At 40.1% G+C, this 23,579-nt stretch overlaps 1 protein-coding gene across 1 annotated transcript in view; it reads left to right on the top strand.

The window, feature by feature from the left end:
- Positions 1-23,579, top strand: part of Asxl3 (ASXL transcriptional regulator 3) — a 111,702-nt gene that overhangs the window by 76,116 nt on the left and 12,007 nt on the right. Inside the window, exons 7-9 of the mRNA XM_034518438.2 lie at positions 11,819-11,915; positions 14,702-14,807; positions 21,263-23,216. Of these exons, the coding sequence (XP_034374329.1) occupies positions 11,819-11,915; positions 14,702-14,807; positions 21,263-23,216 (2,157 nt within the window). The remainder of the gene's footprint in view (positions 1-11,818; positions 11,916-14,701; positions 14,808-21,262; positions 23,217-23,579) is intronic.

Here is a 23,579-nt window from a genome sequence, read left to right as displayed (position 1 = left end):
ACACAAACATACCCTCTTCCCCATATTTAATACCTGATCGGGATCATACCATATGCCAGTAAGTGGATCCTTCACTTTCACCTATGCATAAGTATGCCTAGTTGTAGAGTGCCATAGACACTCAGCAGCAAATTCCTTGGCATCCAGATTAAAAAAAAAAAAATTAAGATAAATAATAAAAAGAGCTTAATTTAAATAAATTTGTGGTATCTCTGGCCCAGGAGAACTGAGGCCTCTGTGTAGGGTTTACCGGACAAGCTCCTTTCCCCTTGAGCTTCTGCCCCTGAGTTTGTCTGCTTTGTTCTTCCTCCAGTTTTTCTATTACAGGTATTTGCCCTCTGTTTCCCAACTTGTCTAAGATTTCTTACTACACACACACACACACACACACACACACACACACACACACTCTAAATCTAGGTTCCTTACACAATATCAGATGTGCACTGATTGTTTTCCTGAGTCTGTGAAACCCTCAACACTTTAAAGGGATTCTCTTCTCCCTAAGCAATTAATAGTGTGAATTTACTTACAGTAGCAGTTAAAATAATTTTATGTCGGGGGGGGTCACCAGACATAGAGGAATTATATTAAAAGGTTGACAACTACTATATTAAAGGCACTTTACAATGGTACAGAAGGTCTGCCACACCCTCTCGTTAATATTTATTTATTTATTTATTTATTTATTTGAGACAAAGTCTCATTATGTAACCAATGGCCTCACATTCATATTTCTCCTGCCTAGCCTCCCACTAAATAGTTATTATAATCCTGACCGGTTACATCAGGACTGATGGTGTACATAGAAGTAAAAGAAAGCAGGCCGCATCTTTGGAAGCAAACTGCCCTTTACTCGGGACAATGAGTGAGTGGTACCAGTCTCTCCTTAGGAGTTGTCACATGTGGGACTTGGGTTTTATAGGACAAAAGGTGTTCAGATAAAAGAGCTCATCAGTTAGATCCTTGCAGTTGCAAAGTGGTAGATGCCATGACAGAGGCTTTCTGGATCCTAAGAGTCCACAGGTGTGGTCAGTGACGTCAGCTCCTTTATCCAGAGCGTCTCAGTTTACCTGAGGCTTTTATATCATTAGCCCTTCATCAGCTTCCCGAGAATGGTCTATAAACCAGTGCTATTTGGTGCATTTTGTGTGTATTTATTCATTTACTTCTCACTAAAACTTTGAAGTAAATTACTAGTAATTCAAATTTACTGATGATGGAATTGAAGTGTGGAGAGATTAGCTTCGTGGGCTACAGATGCCCAGCCAAAAAGGATTAAAGAAAGGGCAGCAGTGAGGATGACTCTGCTGCCATGCTGCCCCTTGGCTGTCACACACTTGCATTTTTGCTCTGCATGACCAGCGTCCTTTGCTCCCTGCCCTGCCCGACTGTGCATTCCCAGATCCTTGCACATCCATCTACACAACCAAAAGGAATATCTATAATACCTACATGTTAACTGAAAAGAGCACTTATGTATAATACAGAAGGAAGCGTTTTAGGGACTAGATCCTGCGTTGATGCTTGGACTGAATGTTTGCATCCTTCCTGTACGTTTATATTATATAACATATATGTATATATCAAATATGTGTGTGCTTGGGTGTGTGTATGTATGTGTATACACACATATATAATATACATGTTGAAATCCCAACCCCAATGATGATGGCATTAGGTGTGGCCTTTGGAAGCATGATTGGATGATGATCAAGTTAGATTGACTGAAATAAGATCCCCCCCCCCAAAAAATGGTTCTTTCTAGAACCCACATCTACAGACACTGTGTATTTAGACTCTCTAGCTTCCAAAATAGAGAAATCAATTTTGGTTGTTTATAAGCTACCTGTGTATGGAATTTTGTAATAGGCATGAATACAAAATGAGACTGGGGTTGTTGCATGCATTAAATTAATGACAGTTACTATTATTGGTTCTGGGTTTTATTGAACAATAAAGAGAAAGAGATATCATTAAACTGGGCATAGGCTGAAGCAGATGCAGTAGGAAGAAAATGTTTTAAAGGCTCAAAGAAGGAAACACAGGCAGAGTGGAGCCAACATCAGGAGCTTCTTCTCATATCCATTCTCCTCTAAGGACTTCTCTTGAATTGCCAGCATGGAATTCTTTCCTCTTCTACTCCAGGGCCCAGACTCTTGTGAAAACAGAAGCCGTCTGTCCATTTCATGGTTCCTGGCACGTAGTTGATGCTTATGAAGTGTTTGTTAAAGAAAGGAGTGACTAATAGATAGTCCCTTAAACACAGCTGTTCAGAGTATTACAAATAGAAACAGTGACTCACTGGTTCTCACTACATTATAACATAACCTTCTTTTATCTCTGTGAGAACATGAGCTTACGTTTCACCAGCTAGAACACTCATGTTCAGTTTAACGGCTGACTGTTTGAAGTCTGCTTTTCCCCCCTTCTACTCCCACAGAGGGAACACTGAATAAAAATTAAAATGGATATTGCCTTTCACTACGCACAAGCTACATGTGGTATTGTAACCCTCTAAGCTTAGAAGTCTGGAGGTGAAGGCAGGAGGATCAGGTTCATCCTTGGTTATAAATAGGATTCAAAACCAACCTGGGGTCCATAAGTGACCCTGTCACAAAAAAGTAAACAGGAGAAAGTTATATGTACACATTTTCATATTTGCTAAGATTTGTTCAGATTTTGTTATCTCCTTTTGGTCATTTTGAAAACATCACTTTTCATAAATGCTTGTCAGATGGCCCCAAGGTGTGAGGAACAACTATCTACAGATTTGTCAAGAGTAGATGTTCCATGAATATCAAAGCTTTCTATTCTAATTTTAGGTTAAAGCTTCATCTGCCAGAGGGTTTATGTATGTCTTTAGATGTCTTTATTTTTTTTATTTTCACTGATTCTCCCACAGGCTACTTTTCATCTGAACTGGCTGCTGAGGCACTGTTGAAATCAGCACACACTGTGTGGCAAATCGAGGGCAGATGATTTATTTAAAGGGGGCTCAGAATATTACAAGTATAGGACAGTGTCACTGGACAGTATTTGTTGTTTCTGATAATATTGCTGTAGAAAGTAACTAAACCCCATGTAAACTTCCTAGTGGATGCTGAGTAACTAAGCCCGTTTACAACCCAATCTTGAGCTTTTCCTTTGCTCAAGGAAAGCAAGTTTATTTTCTGCAAGTTTCTATGTTCCTCAGACAACCATTTCCCCATTATGTATGTGCTGAAATTTAGAACTGAAATTATGAGAAAAACTTTTGATAGTTCTGTTAGAAAAACATTTCATTTTCCTGGTCACTGAGGCCACAAATTACTATCCTACAAGTCTTGTTCTACGGAATGGCTTGCCCAACATCTGGCTGAGCATCGTAAGAGAGTTGAATGCATGGATTGGATGCCATAATTTTAGCAAGGTGCTTAAGTTGTTTACAAAGTGAATTGTCAAAGGGAAACATAGGTGTGTGTGTGTGTATAATATCTGCTTATAAATGCATGCCCACATAATGCATAAGCCATGTGAGTTCATACATATGTACATACAATATGCATGCACACATGTATGTTGTTGATTATAAGGAGAATCATGTTCCATGAGTCTCATTTCCTTTATGCCACCGGAGGATCTCTTTCTGTTTCGGAGCTCCTTTTCAATGCATGTATTCAGATCTCAATAATCAGATGCCCTGTACTCCTGCCCTCTCCCCTGCTGGAATTCCTTCTGGTTCAAAGTGACACGTGGCCTCCTCCTGGGCACAACAGATCTAGTTCCAACCTTCTCTGCTGAACTTTGTACCTTGTGAGTTCTTCCTGGTGTTGAGTGCCTATCACAAGAGCAGCAGGCTATGGGGAGGAAAGAAATCATCTAGGCACGGAGCAGGGGAGGCCTTTATTATGAAAATCAGCCTTGAATCTCTGTCATAACAATTATGCCACAAAAGCCTTCCACTTTTCCATCTACATGTTGATTTTTTTCATAATATTTTCTCTCCAAAGTCTCTCTTTTGTTCATTTTAGTTTGACTCTGTGCATTATTTTTAAATTGGGTAAAAGGATGAAAATTACATAACTTGAAAAAATTCTTGTATGTCTTTATGTCTGTATAATGAAATTTTCATTTTTCAAGAAGCTGCTTGTGCACATAAAGATTGGAAAAATAGAAAATAATTAAATTGCCTGCAATGAAATTTAAGTATTTTTATTTATTTGTTGAGAATTTCATACATACGTATAATGTCTTTTTAGCCCATCCACCTCCTAACCCACCCTCCATCTCCTCCACAACCCTCTCTCTAACATCCCTCCCAACTTCCTGTTCCCTTTTTGTACAACCTGCTGAGTGCATTTACTACAGCCTATATGTGCATGAGTCTGGGCTGCCCAGTAGAGCATGAGCAGCCTATCAGGGCTCACATTCCTGAAGAAAAGTGACTCTCCATATTGTCCTGTATACCATCAACTGCCTCTGTAGACAGGGGTGTAGCTTCAGTCCATATAATTACTTTGGTTATTAAATCCTGACATTCTTGTAATATCTTAACAATTATTCCAAGTCCAGATCTTAAAATGTTTTCATTTATTTGTTAAACAGGGATTTCATATGAAGCACAGCCATATTCATTAAACTTAAATGGTTTGCTCCTGACTTTTCTCATGCATAGCTGTGTGTCATTTCCCAACTGTATTCTCAAAGAGTAATTGTTCCATAAGTTATTGATAATTGCTCTGAGAAAGGATACAAGCCAATAAGTTTTGTAGACAGTGCCTAATTCGTTCTTATAAAAAATTCTAGTATATTTCAAAATGCTTATAGTAAAAACAAATGAAATTTAATAGTAGGCACAAACTGTATTTTTGGAAGAAAAGGGTTCTTTTTAGATGCATTTACCTAAAGTTATCTAATATATTAGCTGTTTTAGAATGCACGGTTTTGGGAATATTGCCTTAGTCTAATTTTGAAAATAATTCTCAAACATCACTTTCAAAGCATGCTCTAGCACATTCTTATCCTATTTCTGGATCCTATTTCTTTTAGTGATTCTCCCTCTCTGTCTTTCAACAACATAATTTTTATGTCTCTTTATGTAATTCTGAAGGAAAAAAAAAAAACCCTCTTGCAAGTGAAAGCTGAACATACATAGTCAGTTTCCCTAGCTGTCTACAACATCCAACTGAGTGGTTGGGTTTAAAACTGAAAACTCACTTTTTAGAGAAAACAGAGTGCTCCCACTTAATTCACACCAGAGTTCTCGACCAAATCATCTGTAAGGGAGTCAGTGACAACAGCTCATCAGAGCTGGTCACTTTCCAGTATGACCCTGTAGTAGAATCAGCATCCTGCTTAGTGTCCCACTGTCTGGGCTGCCTTTCCTCTAAAGAGCATATTGATTATTTTTTAATGAAAGCAACAGCTTGCTCAGAGATCTGCATACTATTTTGACCTAGGTAATTCTAAGTGGTTTGATGGGTGTTACCACGTGCTTGATACAGCATCACTTCCCCAGCGCTCCCCCTTACGTCTGTGTTAGCACATGCTCCCCAATGCTCCCCTCTTGTACACCTGTGATACTGCTTGCTCTGGTTTTCTGGCTCTTCCCTGACGTTGTTTCATCCTCCCATCAGCCTTTCCTGTCCTCATTTTTTATCATAAGTGCTCTTCAGAAACCCTCTTTTATTGTGCTTAATCTTCCTTGGATAGTCTCATACATAACTGTTTAAAATTAACAATCCCCAATCTAATTGCCTTCTAACTACTGAGCCTTTTTACGTGTGTGTGTGTGTGTGTGTGTGTGTGTGTGCACCTGTGTGTGTGTGTGTGTGTGTGTGTGTGTGTGTGTGTGTGTCCTTCATCCTGGAAACATCTCACTGAACCTGGGTTAGTTAGGTTGGCAACAAGCCCTAGTGGCGCTCTGTCTGCGGGGTGGGGTGTGGGTGGGGTGTGGGGTGGCGTGTGGGTGGGGTTACAGGTGTAGATGACTATACCATTTATCACATCCAGTGCCAGCTCCTATCATGTTTCTCATGAATTATAGCAATCGCTACATATTAGCGAATCTGAGTAGTCTTTGTCTAAAGCGCTACTGTTCATTATAGTAGCCAATGCCAGTCACACAGCTGCCCATAACTGGAGATGTGGAGGCTTTGTTTTGTGTGTATGTGTAGGCCATGAACCGATGTATAACTGAATAGCAAATAATTTTCAGGGAGACTATAAAATATCTCACAAATAATATTTGAAATTAGTTACATGTTAAAATAACATTTTAGATAGATCAAAATAAATAAATAAATGCATTCTTAGAAATAACTTCATATTTCTTGTGACTTTTACAATGAAGAGACAAAAATTAAATTCACACATGAAAATTATTTTTACTGCTGTCAGCTCTGCTCTAATGTATTTGCACATAAAAAATGTCTGAACAGTTCCTTTGAAATATCGGATTTTATCCTGACTAGCTTTCTCTGTCAGTGGGCATTCTAAGTGCTTCATGGAGTCCAGGGTACAGTAGGTCCTGTTGCCCGCCATGCTGCCCATAATATTGGTCTGCCTCTCTCCTCCTTCCCTAGCTCAGTCATCTGCTTTTATTCCTTGGCTTGCTGTTCCCCACATCCTCCCTGAGTGACCACAGTTAGTTCCTTATTAATACTGAGTTCCAGGGAGACCAGCACGCTGCTTACCTACTAACTTGGTTCTTTTCATCAGGTTTTGGCTTCACATTGGATAACTCTCCTCTCTCTGTAGAATGAAGTCTAAGTTGATTGTGTTTCTAGATGCAATGTTGTTGCTTAATCAGTTTCCATGCCCAGTATCCTCCTTCCACTTCTGCTAATATATGTTCTTACTGTGTTGGGAAATCAACTGGAAAAGATACAAAAACAGAAATAAAGAAGATAATGTGAAAGAATATGTTAGGTTTCGTAGTCTATGATGTCATTGCAGGGGAGTTGAAGGAGGGAGAACAATAGTCTAAGATCAACATTAGCTACAGTTTGGGGCCAGCCTGGGCTATATGAGATGATAACCCCCTTTCTCTCTCACACCCACACAAGTAACTTAAAAGATTATTTTATTAAACATGACTTCAAATATTTCATAACATTGCAGTGTTTGTTTAATGCTTTGAATTCTACTTGCCATACATCCATTCCTGCCTGATTGTCTTTTTCATTGCTTTGAGTGGGTATTTTGTTTTGCTTTGCTTTTCGATTTTTAAGTGCACTTTCACTTTGGAGACCAGGCTGGCCTAAAATCCACTATGTAGCTTAGCCTGTCCTAAAAGTCACAGCAATCCTCCTGCCTTACGATAATGTGATTATAGGCATGTACTAACACAACCAGTTAAATTGTTTTAATAACCAAATGATAAACTCATCAAGAAAGAGTTTAAATCTTTGTGTTAGCCCAGTATCTGTGCACAAATACATTTCTCTTTAATCTTACTATTTTGCCTAGAGAAATTATTTTGTTTGGGGTTTTTTTCTTGCTAATTTAAAAGGAAGCACAGCTAGCTGATCAATAGCTTAGCTAGACATTTCATCATGAGACAACATTTTTCAGAATGAATGTTTCTATCATGGCTAATAAAAAACAGAATTTATAGCTCATCAATAAATAACTAACCTTTCAGCAATGTTTATTGTTCTAGTTCATTAAAGTGTTATATCTTTCAGACAGTATTTTTAAAGACCATAAAATTAATAGTGTATTTTAAAAGTTTTATTGGCATGTATTTCTCAAGTCTGTTTTAGCTACACTGTTTAATTGTGCTGTCTCACATAGGTTGGGAAGCTTAATTTTCATGTACTTTCTATTTGAACAGAAAATGATTTTCCTCCAGGGCTAGCTTCCATGATCTACTGTGTGTTTTTATCACACTTGCATTTTCATGTGCTCAGATCTTGGGAATCTGTCAGAGTTAATCTTGATCTGCTGTTTCTTTGTGTCTTAAAATTAGTAACCAAGCCCCCAGCCTGGTGGAATATGTAAAACAGAAATTCTGTATATTTGTTGCCAGAGAGAAATTTCAAATCTTTCACTAACCAAAATATGCATAGCAAAAAAACCATTATGAAGAACACTAGAGACTCTCTCCATTGCATAGACTGTTGCTGCAACCACTCCATGCATGTCCCTAAACACAGAACACTTCACACCTTACACACTGTGCCTAATATAAATGGACTCCTCACTGTACAAGTTCCCTTGCTTTTTGGGAAACTTAACCTGCTCCTGCTAAATTTATTTTAAATACACCTGTGAAGCAAAGGTCCTGCTTCCATTTTCATCTCTCTGTGCAGTAGCTTTTCTCCAACAGATGGAGGACCTCTTGCAACCTTTACCCACAACCCAGGCTTAGAGGCACATCACTGGACATACTTAGCAATATACATGGAAGTTCTGCTTGGCTTCAAGGGTGGACATCTTTAACCTACTCCAGCCAGAGTGATTCTGGGAAGTGTTAGATCTCCTTCTGACATGCTCACAGTATGCTTTCCTCCTTGACCTCAAAGACCTTCATCAGCCCTGAAGATCACCATAAATTATATTCCTTTGACCATCTGTTCCCTAACTCTTCCAATACCATTCAATAATGACTCCACATCCACTCTTCCTTTTCATCTTTACACATTCATATGACCACCTTTGCAGGCATAGATCTTTAAGACTTTTCTGAGGTGTCACCATTTTAGAGAATTTTCTATTACCTAGAATAGGACCTCATGGATTCCCTGCATTGTGGATCAAGCTGAAAAACATCATAAAATGTAGATGTGAATTAAAGGGGACACATGAAGCTGGAGGCCACTAACCTAAACTTTACATTTACTTGAGAAGCACTCAGTAGGCAAGTCCTGGGCAGAGGTTTAAGCCACAAATCTTTGGCTTATGTCTTACCTGAATTATCCCCCAGATTGTTCCTGCAGGTTGCTTTCCAGATCTCTGAACTTGAGCAGAAGTCCAAGACTTTACAGGCTTGGGTAGGACTAGGGCAGGCAATCATTTTCCTAGCTCATTTGCATTGCATGGGCTTCAGGACCTCAATGGAGCAGCTTCCCAGCTCCGGGGTTATTCTAGCTCCTGGAGCACTTGCAGTGTCATACATGAGGACTACTCTGTCACAAGTTACTGGAGCAGGAATAAAGAAATGGAAGGAAGGAAGGTAAGAAGGAAGGAAGGAAGGAAGGAAGGAAGGAAGGAAGGAAGGAAGGAAGGAAGGAAGGAAGGAAGGAAAAAGGAAGGAAGGAAGGAAGGAAGGAAGGAAGGAAGGAAGGAAGGAAGGAAGGAAAAAGGAAGAAGGAAAGAAAGAAGAAAAAAAGGACAAAGGCAATAATTTATGGGTTAGCTACAGCCTGTGCCCGGCTCTAGCTGGACTTAACCTCTGTCTGACATCCCTTCCATCCTTCCTAAAGTCCCATTTATGACTATCCTCAGACCTGCTTTTCTGCTGGTAGATCTGGTGGCAGGACTCAGACACCACTCCTGAGGCGTCTGAGCCTATGGCTGTCTTGCTCCTAGTCACTGCTCTGATCCTACTTTGCATGTACCAGGAGATATGCAGTGAATGCCCAGTGTTTCCGGAGTTCTCCTGCCTGCCCCTCTGTGGAACAGTAGCTCTCTCCCTCTGGATGATCCCATTTGTGTAGATCTTTGCATTGTAATCCCACCATATGAGAGAAGATGCAAGGTATCCAGGCAAAGCTTAGCTACCATAATGTTCTTAACTCAGTGCTTTGGCTATTCGAATATTTTTATCCTGATAACGTGGTTTTGCCTCCATAGTACATTTAGAGATATTTCAAAGTACCTTTAGATGCTGTGTGTTGGAGTGTTTGAGAGGGCTTGCTTCTACTAATTAGGCATGCTACTAATTTTTTTCTACAATGCACAGGGCATTCATGATCATAAATAACAGTAGAATCAAAATGAACAACATGTCCTAGCAGAAGTGATTCAGCTAGGGTGGAGGTGGGCTGCTAATCTCATTGAACATAGAGTTTGGAGCACAGGCAAGTGGGTCCTGGTACTAGCAAATTTTACTCTTAGCTCTCTGATCCATGCACTTTAGCCATTGGAAACTTATCACCAAGTAGCACTAGTGAGTCGGTAGTTAAACTGAATTCTGAAAATGATATTCTATAATTATCCAGTCAACAGACAGAATGGCTGGATATTTTTCACAAACGTTAAGACTATACATAAAGGTATATCATGGCTACCATAACACTTTTAAAAATCGCTGTAACCAAATGCCTGACAAGAATAAGCTTGAGGTTGGAAGGCTTTATCTTGGCTCATAGCTTGAGCACGGAGTTAGTCATAGTAGAGACATCATGATGGTGGCATCATGAGGCAGCTGACTATAAAGTATCTGCAGCTAGGAGGAAGACGGGTGAATGTTGAGTCACGTCTCATTTTCTTCTTTGCATTGAGGATCCAACCCATGGGTGATTGATTCCACACACTTCAGAATGACTCTTCTTCTTTAATTTAGCACAACCTAGAAGCGCCTTCACAGGCATGCCCAGAGGTTTGTGTTCCAGGTGATTCTAGAGTCTACCAAAGTGACCATTAGTATTAATCACCCCAAGCACACAAAACACAAATGAATGGAAAGGCTCTAGAAGAAACAGAATCATTTGCTCCATATACCATATATTGAGAACTTAGGGAGCGTGACTTTTTCTTCATTGCTAGTACCCACACAAGGACCGGATATGTAAGCTCATACTGGTCACCTAAAATGTATCTGTTAAATAGTGTTAAAAACAAAGAGCAAACAATGAGTGAATGTAATTTTGTATGAAATGTGTTCAGAACATTGGCTAATTTAGTAGCTGCCAGTTTCTTTCTGGATGATGACACTAATAAGGATCTCGTCTAAGCATTCCCAGCATTCCTGATGTCTGCCTTCTCTCAGTTTGATTTTCCATGATCCAGCCTAGAACAAACACTGTGTGCCTTCAGAATCCATATTCCTCTTTACACCTGAAAGATAATTTATCTGATGTTACATTCATGCAGTCATTGCATTAACTCTTTAATGCTCGTCATTTATGTGGCTGAAGATAAAGTATAGAAAGAAGAATAAATATTAAGATACTCACATAAGTAAAAACACTCGTTGATGCCATGGGTTTGAGCACCGGGATCCACATGGGGGAAGCAGAGAAACAACCATGCATGCCACCGACTGCTACATCCACACCAAAGTATGCATACAACACGCTCTGTGTGAGTGTGCATGCACACACATACACACATAGAAATATACACACATGTGCACACACACACACACACTCACACAAATTATTTGACAGATTCCTGTTCTATCACCTAGATAAAATTAAATGCTTGCTCCTTGTATGGGTGCTGACAAGATGCAAAAAGACCCCATCTTTTTTTTCTTAACACCACAGCATTTCCACTTTTTGCACACATTTCCTTCCCCCAGCCTTCATCTTTCAGCCTTCTTCATACCCAGTTACTTGATGCTTAGCTGCCTGACACTGCTTCATCCTTTTATCTTCTATAGTCAGCCCACAATTACAGTCAGGGACAGCACTAATTGTGTCTGTGCTGGAAGTCAGCAAGCAGGATACATGTGATTGATACTCAGGAGTCATCTTTTGTTGAGTTCCTTTTGTTTTCCTTCCTCCTACATCAGCCCTTAATGCGCGCAAACACACACACACACACACACACACACACACACACACACACACACACACACACTACTGCTCGGTTTTTGCTTCTCGTTTGCATGCTTTTACTTTGAATTATCTCTGATGGAATATTGTTTTGTCTGCTTATTTCCTAGATGGGAAGTGATGGAATTTTACGCCTCAGTACTTCAGCTCTAAATAATGAATTCTTTGCATATGCAGCACAAGGGTGGAAACAGCGACTGGCAGAAGGTAAATTTCAGTTTCCTGTTATTATGTGACATGCTAGAGTATGTGCAGTGTGTTAGAACACAGGTTCTACATTTGAGTGTACAGACTCTGCGAGAGCACCTGGACACTGCTACAATACACAAGTTTTACTACATACAGCACACTAGGCTGAGTCTGTATGCTCTGCTAAAGACCATGTATGATGTTAGATCCACCCATACTGCTACAATACATGTCCTATGTTAGTATACACATGCTGTGCGGGAACACAACACACACACACACACTCAGATACAGTGCATGCACTATTGTCTTACTAGTTAGGGTCTTACTGCTGTGAGACATCATAACCTAAACAACTCTCATCGGGGGCGGAGACTTAATTGAGACTGGCTTACAGTTTCAAAGGTTTAGTTCATTATCATCATGGTGGGAAGCTTGGCAACATGCAGGCAGACACGGTGCTGGAGAAAGAGTTGAGAGTTCTACATCTTGATCTGAAGGCAGGCAGAAGGAGACCGGCTTCAAGCAGGCAGCCAAGAGGAGGCTCTCTTTCATAGGAACTCAAAGCCCATTGCTACAATGATGCACTTCCTTGAAAAAGGCCACACCTACTCCAACAAGGCCACACCTCCTAATAGTGTCACTTCCCATGGGCCAAGCAGAGTAAAGCCACCACAACTATGTTAGAGCATATATACATTAGAATTCATGTACTGTGCTAGAGCAGACATACTATGTTAGAATGTATATACTATGCCACAGGCCATATGGCAGTGGTGCACTTTGTTAGAGAACACACACACTGCTAGAGTTTACACATGGCTAGAGCACACACACTCTGTGGGGCACACAGCACTGTAACACACTCATACACTGTAGAGCACAGACACTGTAGAACACTGTAGTGTATGTACACACTGTAGAATGTTCACACTGTGGAGTGCACCTTCACATGCTGTACTGAGCTTTATATATTTCTCTGATTTCCAGGTCTTCCCCACTCCCTCCTGAGACACATTTTCACTTAGTACAACTCCCCCCTCCTGTTTTTTTTCTTTTTTTTTTTTTTTTTTTTTTTTTTTTTTTTTTTTTTTTTTGGTTTTCAAGGCAGGGTTTCTCTGTGTAGCCCCTTGTTTTTTTTCTTTTTTCTTTTGAGAGTATTGTTTTTTTAATTCCCTCCTTTTCTAAAGCAATAAACTTATTCTTTGATGATGAAGAGCGTTTTTAATACTGTACATTTTTGTGATATACCATAGACTTTACATATACATTTTCATATATAATATATTTCCTTGAAATTACAACATAGTTTCAACCATTGTGTTTTTCCATGCTCTGGATTCTAAGGAAACTTGGACCCCCTTTTGCCCAAAGCCCCTGTCATCATTTCCTTCCTTTGAACTCAACCCAGAGTTTTAGATAGATTAAGCACCCCAGTGCAGCACATGACTTCCCTCACTGAGTTGCTGGCCCTGGTTGCAAACCCAAGCTTCTCCTCCAGTGAATCCGACCAGCTCATGCCTTCTCAGTCCCCACAGGTTACCTCCTTTCCTCACACGGCCATTTATTCTTATTGTATTTGCACTTTTGCTTTAACCCTATTTTATATTGGACGACATGCCTTAGAGGTCGTAGTATATCAGATTATTCCCTAAGCCTGTAGTCTCACAGTCTTCCCATGGCTTTTTTATAGTAAATAATGACATTTTTAACATAACATTTTCTTTCCAACAGTACATTTTCTCCAAGCAGTCTTGTTTACCACCCAGGTCTATGCTACCATATATAACCTTCTGGTTCTGACTTATCCCTTCCCTCCACCCTTGGTCTTTTTGCAGCATTGATAAATATCACTAGCTTGTTCTACACACTCTAAATTCCAAATTTAGAGTGTGTACTAAACCCGGGATTTCCCCTTTGCTTTTATTTTCTTCCTTCTGCTTTTTTTTTACCCTACCCTCACCCTTGGGGACTCTAAAACTTGGACAGTACCTGTGACTCTACTTTTAATTTAATACCTGTTAGCATCCCCACTGTTACTGACCCACTTGTAACCTGCATCTTTCTCTCCATGCTGTTTGGCAGTCTTCAGGCAGGAGAACTTTGGTTTCTCCACCACTTTGTCGCCTATCTTTCCAGCCTATTTACCTGTCTGTGCTCTTCCTTCATGGCAGGCCATGAGGTACTCCTATGTCCTGAAGAAAATGCTAATCTCTCTTTAGAGTGTGCATTGGGTAACTGGCTTTAGCCTTCCTTTCTTACTTAATTTCATCCTATATTCTGCTAAGAATTGACCACTCAAAAGGACATAAATATGCATATTCATGTCTCTCTGCCTTGTGATTTAATCACTTACAGAAGCCTGATCATCCTTTAAAAGCTAACTCAAGAGTCAACTCCTAAGTGAAATCCTCTTTAATTGACTTAGGGAAAATTAAGTGCTGTCCTGTCTCTACTTTCAATGCATATATTATTCTTATGGCCTGTACAGGGCTTCTGACAATATTTCATAGCCCATTATGCACCTTCTGCTTCCATCAGGATGATTTCCTCCAGAACAGTAGATGTACAGTTTCATTTCCAGCCCACAGTATGTAATACATATGCCAAATGTTTTAGAGTTGGTCTAACATGAAATGAGCATTTGAGCGATGTTCATAAAAGGGGCAATATTACAAATGTGATCATTACGCTTCTTACTTTTAACATCCAGTGAAGTTTACTCATCTGAATGGCATGTGGTCTTTCCAAATTGACAGAAGACATGAACATTTTAATTCAATTTATTGCCAATTTCTTTCTAGGAGAGTTTACCCCAGAAATGCAATTACGAATAAGGCAAGAAATTGAGAAGGAAAAGAAAACAGAACCTTGGAAAGAAAAATTCTTTGAGAGGTTTTATGGAGAGAGGTAAGTACTAGAGATTTTCTCTTATTTCTCTTAGAAGGAAATGAAAATGTAATTCTCTGCTTCCCATGGCACCCTCATATGCTGTAAAACTTAATAAACCTGTGAGAAAAGGCAATGGTCCCCCAGTGAACGAAATTGAAAGTAAAATTATAGTGGCATATCAGCACTTAAATTTTTAAAATGTACTTTCAAGGTTTATAACATGTGCATGAATAATCATCTTAGGTCTAAAATTACACGTGAAGTCTTGAAGAAGTCAATTGTGGTTTTCTTAAGTGGATTTTGATAAAAATTCCCTTAGTTTTTAATCTAAGTATTTTCATTAATAAATATTCTGAAGACACGTAACTGAGGCACATTTAATTTGCATTCTTATCCCCTGCAAATAGTGAGTTGAGGTGTCCATTCTAGTGTATGCTTAGTTATCATGTTGGAGAGAGCCTAAGATATCATCTTCCATTCTATGTGTACAGTGCAATTTGACTTAATGTTTTTAATGAGCATGCACATGGGTTTATTTTTTTCAATTTAGCATATATATGTGTGTGATATATGTGTTCATTCTGACACAGCACCTGTGTAGAGGTCAGAGAACAACTACTGGGAGTCATCGAGGGTCTCTGCCATTGTTCTGTATACTCCAGGCTAGCTGGTCTTGCAGCCTTCACCTGAGTCTCCTGTGTTTACCTCCCATCTCACTGTAGGAGGGTTGGGATTACAGGTTCTGCCCCCATTCTTTCCAGCTTTTTGCTTGGGTTCTGAAGGTCAGTCTTTGGTTATCATGCCTATATGGTTAGGGCTTTTACCTGATGAGCCTTCTCTCTGACTGTGCTTTTAAAAAGTACACAATAGCAACCACATGTATATATGGTAGGAACTGGACCTGAAAGCAGTTTTCCCTCTGCATCCTGTTTAGCAGACGGACATTGTTTGGGAAGAATCTCTGTCTCAGACAACCAGATTTCTAGAAATGGAGATTCAGAAGTTATTAAGTTATAGCTCCAGGTCTTTGTAGAGCAAATTGTGCTGACTAATGTTTTTATAAAAGGTACAGAGATGGTTTCAGGTAACATCTTCTATTTCATTCAGTTTCTGCTCATAAACATCTCCTGTCAGTGGTTAAATAACCCCCAGGAATCTCACGTGAACTTTTCTGCAAACGGAAGGAATCTGTCTTAAAGGGGGTGTCTGTAAATGTGCAGAGGGGGATGGTCTAGTCCACAAGTGCTTCCCAAGCACATGTGACGCTCGGTAAAGCCCCAGAACGAATGTAAATGGCATTTGCAATGGCACACTTATAATCTCAGCACTGGGAAGGTGGGGCTGCTGGTCGGCTGGCCTTACCTGTTTGATAAGCTCAAAGGTCAGTGAAAAAAAACAGTATCAAAACCCAAGTTGTGTGCATACACAGCCTACAAGCACACTGGCAGCGAAACCAGGGAGTCAGACAGATGGCTCAGCAATTAAGAGCACTTTCTATGTAACTATGAAAATCCTGATACCCACATGGCAAACTGCACATTTTGAAGACACCTATAACTCAAGTTCGAAGGGATTAGATGTCTTTTTTTTTTGTTTTGGCTTTTATACATGTATGTATATACATGTTGCACTCATGTACACATATGTAAATGAATAAATAAATAAATAAATAAATAAATAAATAATAAAGCCAATGTGACTAATGTCTGAGGAATAACACTGGAGGGTGACCTTTACTCTTTGCATGCATACACACTCATGTGCACACATGTAGCTGCACACATGTGAAAACATACCCATGCATATACACATTCACTCTTTACTTACTCAAAGAAGCTTCTCATTCAGCATGGGCCGGCCTTTGTGAATTGCCGTCATTCATAGTACTTCTAAACAGTGAGTTCTTTCTTTGATTTCTTTAGCAGGGTTCTTAGATGCACATGCACATATGCAAAACTAAGTAGAGATAAATTAATATAACTTATTTAAGCGTATACACAGATTTCAACACCTGCTTGAAATGTATTGATGGAGCAACTCTAGGAGCTGAGCTCAGAAAATCACATTGTTCGAAGCTTTCTAGGTTATCCTGAAGCTTGGAAGCATGAAAAGTGTGGATAAGTCTGAAGCCCACCCACAGATGCATCCACATGGATGTTATTATAAAAGTTAGATAGGTAGCAGGAAACGTGGAGCTAAATATTATGGTCAGTATAATAATGTTCAATAAGTTGTTCAAAATCTTAATTCCACAAATGATTCTCATAAAAATAGGCATGCTCCAACATTTTACAAGAACATATGCTCCACTATGTTCACAGCAGCCCTATTTATAATAGCCAGAAGCTGGAAAGAACCCAGATGTCCTTCAACAGAGGAATGGATACAAAAAATGTGGTACATTTACACAATGGAATATTACTCAGCTATTAAAAATAATGAATTCGAGAAATTCTTAGGTAAATGGATGGAACTAGAAAATATCATCCTAAGTGAGGTAACCCAATCACAAAAGACCACACGTGGTATTTACTTACTGATAAGTGGATATTAGCCCAAAAGCTTGAAACAGCCAAGATTCAACTAACAGACCACATGAAGCTCATGAAGAAGGAAGAACAAGTGTGGATGCCTAAGTCTTACTTAGGAGTAACAAAATACCCAAGGGAGCAAATATGGAGACAAAGTGTGGGACAGAAACTGAAGGAGGGGTCGTCTGGAGACCATTCCACCTGGGTATCCATCCCATGTGCACTTACCAAAGATAGATGCTGATATGGATGTCAGGAAGTGCATGCTGACAGGAACCTGATATGGCTGTCTCCTTAGAGGTCTCCCAGAGTCTGACATATTCAGAGGCAGATGCTCACAGCTAACCATTGATCTGATCAAGGGTTCCCAATGGAGAAGTTAGAGAGAAGACTGAAGGAGCTGAAAGGGTTGGTGGCCCATGAGGAGAGCAACAATACCAACCAACCAGAGCTCCTCAGGGTCTAAACCACCAACCTAGGAGCACATAGGGAGGGACCCATGACTCTAGCTGTATATGTAGGGGAGGATAGTCTTGTCGGGCATAGGTGGGAGAGAAGATCTTTGGTCCCATGAAGGCTGAACACTGAGTGGGGGGGAATTCGAGGGTGGGGAGGTGGGAGTGGGGGGTAGATGAAGGCACACCCTCATAGAAGCAGGAGGAGGAGGGATGGGATAAACGGTTCCTGGGTGGTGGGGGGAATGGGGTAAGGGGATAAAATTTGAAATGTAAATATAATATCCAATAAAAAAAGGAAAAAACAAAACAAAAAAGTTTGCAGGAATCTGTAAACTAGTTGGTGTGCAGTCGCTGTGGAGGCTGAAGGGAAGATCTGGTGCCTTCCGAGACTGCCTTTATTGAGGATGCTAGCCAGAGCTGGGGATGGCCAACAGCAACTAAACAGCTTTAGTGCCCACACTAGCAGCCTGTTACCTCTTAGTGGGCATGGGCTAGCATTTCGTTCCTCTCTGAGTAATGAGAGGACACCTCACAACCTCTGCCCCATTGCCTAGATTCAATGTAACATCAGGAGGGTCAGCCTCTCTTCCAAATGGAAGGCTTGGGAAGAAACTGGTCTGGCCTCATTCTTTGCACAAGAGGAAGTAGGTCTCAGGTAACACTGGCCACAGCATTTAGGTCATCAGAGCCCTGGTGTGTGTCTAAGCTCTTCCTCAACACCCATAACTGTCAGCGGGTCTGGTTCAGGTGCCCCCAGGCAAAACAGATACTTCAGAGCATGAGGATACAACCTGAATGCTAGCCTGTTGGGAACACCCACTGCAGTTGACTATAAAAAGGAATGGGTTTTCTGCTGGAAAACGAAAGGCCTGGAACAGATGCACGGCCTCTGTGTGACATGGTGCTATTGTCTTGTAGGTATTTCCTCTTTCTGTCAAAAGAAATGAGGCGGAGGCTGAAGAAATGCTCAGTGATTGAGAGAGCTGACTGTTCTTCCAGAGATCCTGAGTTCATTTTCCAGCATCCGTATAACTACCCCCAAACATCTATAACTGTAGTCCCGTGAGATCTGATGCCTTCTGGTGTGCTTGACCAAACACATACACACAAAATAAATAAACCATTAAAAAAAGAAATTTGGCAATTCCACCCAATTAATGGATGGTAAAGTAGAGACTTGGGAGTAGTAGGTAGCTTGTCTAAGGTGGGCTTAGTAGGTGCTGGCTGCACTATTCAACTGCAGATTAGCCCTCAGGACTTAGATGTTCCTGCCTAACACTCTCTTAGATTACCCCTTGGCCAAAAGAGCCAAGCCACATCCATAGAATCTGTAAGGACCTCCAATTTAGGTTGGAATGTATCTGGACACTTTCGAGAAAGTAAGTGTCAAATAAGTAAATACTTTTGAAGATAGATATAGGAGACTTGATCTTATTTTACATGTATGAGTATTCTTGTGTGTGTGTGTGTGCATGTGTATGTGCATCATGTGTGTGCAGGGCCTGCAAAGGTCAGAAGGGCACATCAGATGCTCTGGAACTGGAGTTCCAGACAGTTGTAAGCACCATGCCTGTGCCTATGCAACAGCAAGTAGTCTATTATGTAAGCCACCCCTCCACCTGACTCCTGAGGTTTCTAACCCCCTTAGAAGAATAAAATGTTCTTGAGCCACCAGACAGTAGCTATTTTTATAAAATTATTCTATAATAAGCTATTGCATCTAGTTCTCTGATCTATATTGTCCAGAAAAGAAGGCATTGTATTCTATTATTTTAAACAAAGTACTTATTTTTTAAAAATTTTATTTAGGGCTGGAGGGGCGACTCAGCAGTTAAGAGCACTGACTGTTCTTCCAGAGGTTCTGAGTTCAGTTCCTAGCAACCATTTGGTGGCTCAAAACCATAATGGGATCTGATGCCCTCTTCTGGTGTTTCTGAAAACAGCGACAGTGTACTCATATAAATAAATCTTAAAAAATAATAAAAATACACATGCATGCACATTTTATCCACGAAGTTTGGATACTCCCAGATTCCCAAGCACACTTGATAGAGAGGCATTGTCACGGATGACTTCTACCATACCACAAGTAACAACTTTCCACAATCTTTATCACATTCTGACATACAAGATCATACCCTAGAGGCTTTTCTTGCTGTAGTCTGGCGAGTCTCAACTTGTGGGTCCTAACTCCTTTGGTGGTCAAATGACTGTCTTACCGTTGAATAGCAGATATCCTGTGCATCAAATATTTACATTATGATTCATAACACTAGGGAAATTACAATTATGAAGTAGCAATGAAAATGATTTTATGCCTGGGGATCACCACAACATGAGAAAGTGTATTACAGGGTCATAGTCTCAGGAAGGCTGAGAACCAGTGATGTAGACTGTTTCTAGGTTGTTTTTATTCTTTTTTTTTTTTAACTTTATGACATCACGTAACTGGTCCTTTGATCTTTACTATCTTATCAATTCATACTGGAGAGTTGGCAAACAGCAGTAGCAGCTTCTGTTTTGCTATTCCTGCATTACCTGGACTCCCCACTGTTGAGGAGATCTGCCACAGCACCAGACTCCTCTCAGTTGACTAACACCATTTGTCTTTTCATTGCTCTAAGGTTTCCTAGGAATATTGCTATCCAAACCTTTTCATTGACTGCACCCTAGTTTGGCTTCCTTTACAATACGTTTCTCTACCATCTGCTGCTGATGCTGCAACTTAATATGAAGAAAACAGTGACTCACTGCATATTTCACTGTATCGACTTAGCCTTGCTTGGGTACTCAACATTACTATAGATAATCTTGCAATTTTTCTCTGCTATCCTATGTGGAAGATCTTCATAGTAGGCATGCACACACATTTGATTGACACAAGTGTTATCTGGTAGAATAACTTTAATAACTCAAAATTGTTTTATTATCTTCATATTTAATTAGACAATTAGATGGTAAGATAAAGATTGAATAGCATTTCTTAGATTGTTTCTAAGATACCCAATCTTTGAACATCATTTCAATTTTGAAATCTGATATAGTTCTCTAAACTCCCATTTATTTAATTATTTTCGTTGTATGCTTTAACGTCTCCATAAATTTTATATTACAAAGACATATTTTTGCCTTCTGACTTAAAAAAAACACTTATGTTTGTATTTATTCTTTCATTATTCTAGCTATATTCTCTGATTCATTATTATTTGTAACATTTAAATTCCCTTTACTAATACTTGCTAAGATTCATAACTCCTTACTTATAAAACAAAAATTGCCTTTCTTAATTAGCTATAGCATCTTTTAGGTATAATGGTAGCACTGAGGCTATATCAGGAACTACATAAGATAAATTAATCATGTGGCTTAATAGTTGTATGATTAAATTGATACATTTACCTTTATTGGATACTGAACTTGTAAGAGATCCAATCCAAGCCTTTTATTTCATGGCTGTACAATGATGTCTCTACTTCTTCCTCAGATTGGGCCTGTCCAGAGAAGAATCTATGAAGCTTACTTCTGAACCAAACCATGAAGGAGCTGAAGGATGTTCCTCACACGAGGACTCTGGCATTCCTGGTACTTCTACACAGACTGCTTTAGAAGAACAGCAACCAAAAATCATGGGAAGTTCAGCTTCCCTGGAGCCTGACCTCAGCACTACCGTTAGCCCTATGTTAGAGGTTCCAGTAAAGGATGTAATGACAGAATCAGAAACAGAAGACATCTTTATCCCGGAGGAATCTGTGATTCAGGAGGAAGTGGCAGAGGAGGTAGAGACGAGTATCTATGAATGCCAAGATGAAAATCTTAAGACAATTCCCGAGTTTTCTGAGGAGTCTGAAAGTCCTGCCACCTCTTGTGAAGAACCCCAAGTAGCAGCCCCAGAAAATAGCTTGGAGTCCTGTGTTGTAATGAATGATATTTTAGACACTTTACCTCACATCGAAGTGAAGATAGATGAGAAATTGGAATGTCCCCAGGAAGAAATGTCAGTTGTCATTGACCAACTAGAAATCTGTGACTCTCTTGTTCCTTGCCCTTCATCTGTCACCCATGTCCTTGATGAAGAACAGAAGGGACAAGAAACCACCATAGAGACCAGTGCTATGGCCCTGAGAGCAGGGCCATCTTCTCTGGAAAGCCAGCTTCCAAATGAGGGAATTGCTGTAGATATGGAGCTACAGAGTGATCCTGAGGAGCAGCTCTCAGAAAACGTTTGCATCTCTGAGACTTCCTTCTCCTCTGAGAGCCCAGAGGGAGCATGTGCCAGCCTTCCATCCCCAGGCGGGGAAACACAGTCCACATCTGAAGAGTCATGCACTCCAGCCTCTCTGGAAACAACATTCTGTTCCGAGGTGTCCAGCACTGAGAATACAGATAGGTCCAACCAGAGGAACTCTGCCTGTGAGAGCCTTCCTGTGTCTCTGGTGTCAGCAGTATCCCCACTAGCCACCTCCCCCGAAATCTCAGAAGCATCGCTTATGTCCAACCTGCCTCTGACGTCTGAGGCCTCACCAGTATCCAACTTACCTCTAACATCTGAAGCATCTCCAATGTCTGATTTACCACTGACGTCAGAAACTTCCTCAGTGTCTTCCATGCCTCTCACCTCTGAGACGCCTTTTGTATCCAGTTTGCCAATTCCTGCAGAGACTTCTCCAATTTCTAATTCTTCCATGAATGAAAGAATGGTGCATCAACAGAGAAAGTCACCTTCAGGATCTGAAGAAGCTATCTCTCCACAGAAGGAGGAACCTTCCATCCCCACCAAGCCCCTGGGAGAGAGCCTTGTCTCTCACCCAAAGCCTTTGTCTGCCATTCCAGAACCCATCAACATGAGTTCTTCCATGGTGTCTGAAGCACTTCCACCTGAAGAACCTCACAGTCAGACTCTAAGTCAGGAGGCTTGTAACTCTCATGTTGAAATGGAGAAGCTCTATGCCACTTCCATCCCAGAACTTCCTTCTACGGAAATGACAAAAGTTAAAAACCATAGTGTTCTGCAAAGAACTGAAAAGAAAGGGGTGTCTCCACCATTGGAAGTTCCTGTCTTTTCTGAGGAAACAGAGACCAAGGGAAATGAGCTTCCTCCGGCTAAACTTCAGGACAAGCAATATGTGCCATCAGTAGATAAGGCTACATTTTTAGAAGGCTCAAGAACCAAAATACATAAGCAGACCAGTACACTGAATCGATTGGAGACCTCACATACTTCCAAAACATCAGAGCCCTCCAAGTCACCCGATGGGATAAGAAATGAAAATAGAGAGTCAGAGATATCAAAGAGGAAAACTGTGGAGCATAGCTTTGGAATATGTAAAGAAAAAAGAGCTAGGATAGAAGACGATCAGTCAGCCCGGAGCCTAGCATCCAGCAATCCTCCTGAGAAAGAGCAGCCTCCAAGAGAGGAGCCCAGAGTTCCCCCTCTCAAGGTATGGCAATTTAAAATAGATTATGATATATATATATGATATATACATATATATGTGTATATGTGTGTATATATGTGTATATATCATATGTATATGTATATATGTATATATCATATAAATATGATATGTATATGTGTATATATATACATATATATATATACCCTTATTTAGAAACTTAATTTCCAAAAGTTAATTAGATACTTCTTTTTTGTGTGTTTCACAAAGCAAACTATAATCTAATCTATTCATATTCACTCTAACATTAAGTTGTCTTTTTTAAAAACTGCATAGTAGAGACTTCAGAGATGGATCAGTGGTTAAGAACACTAACTACTCTTGCAGATGACTCATATTCAGTTCCAG

This window comes from Arvicanthis niloticus, chromosome 14, assembly GCF_011762505.2.
Source record: "Arvicanthis niloticus isolate mArvNil1 chromosome 14, mArvNil1.pat.X, whole genome shotgun sequence".
Taxonomy (NCBI): Eukaryota; Metazoa; Chordata; class Mammalia; order Rodentia; family Muridae; genus Arvicanthis; species Arvicanthis niloticus.
Note: the sequence above shows the minus strand (reverse complement) of the source record. Positions and strands in the feature narration are given on the sequence as shown.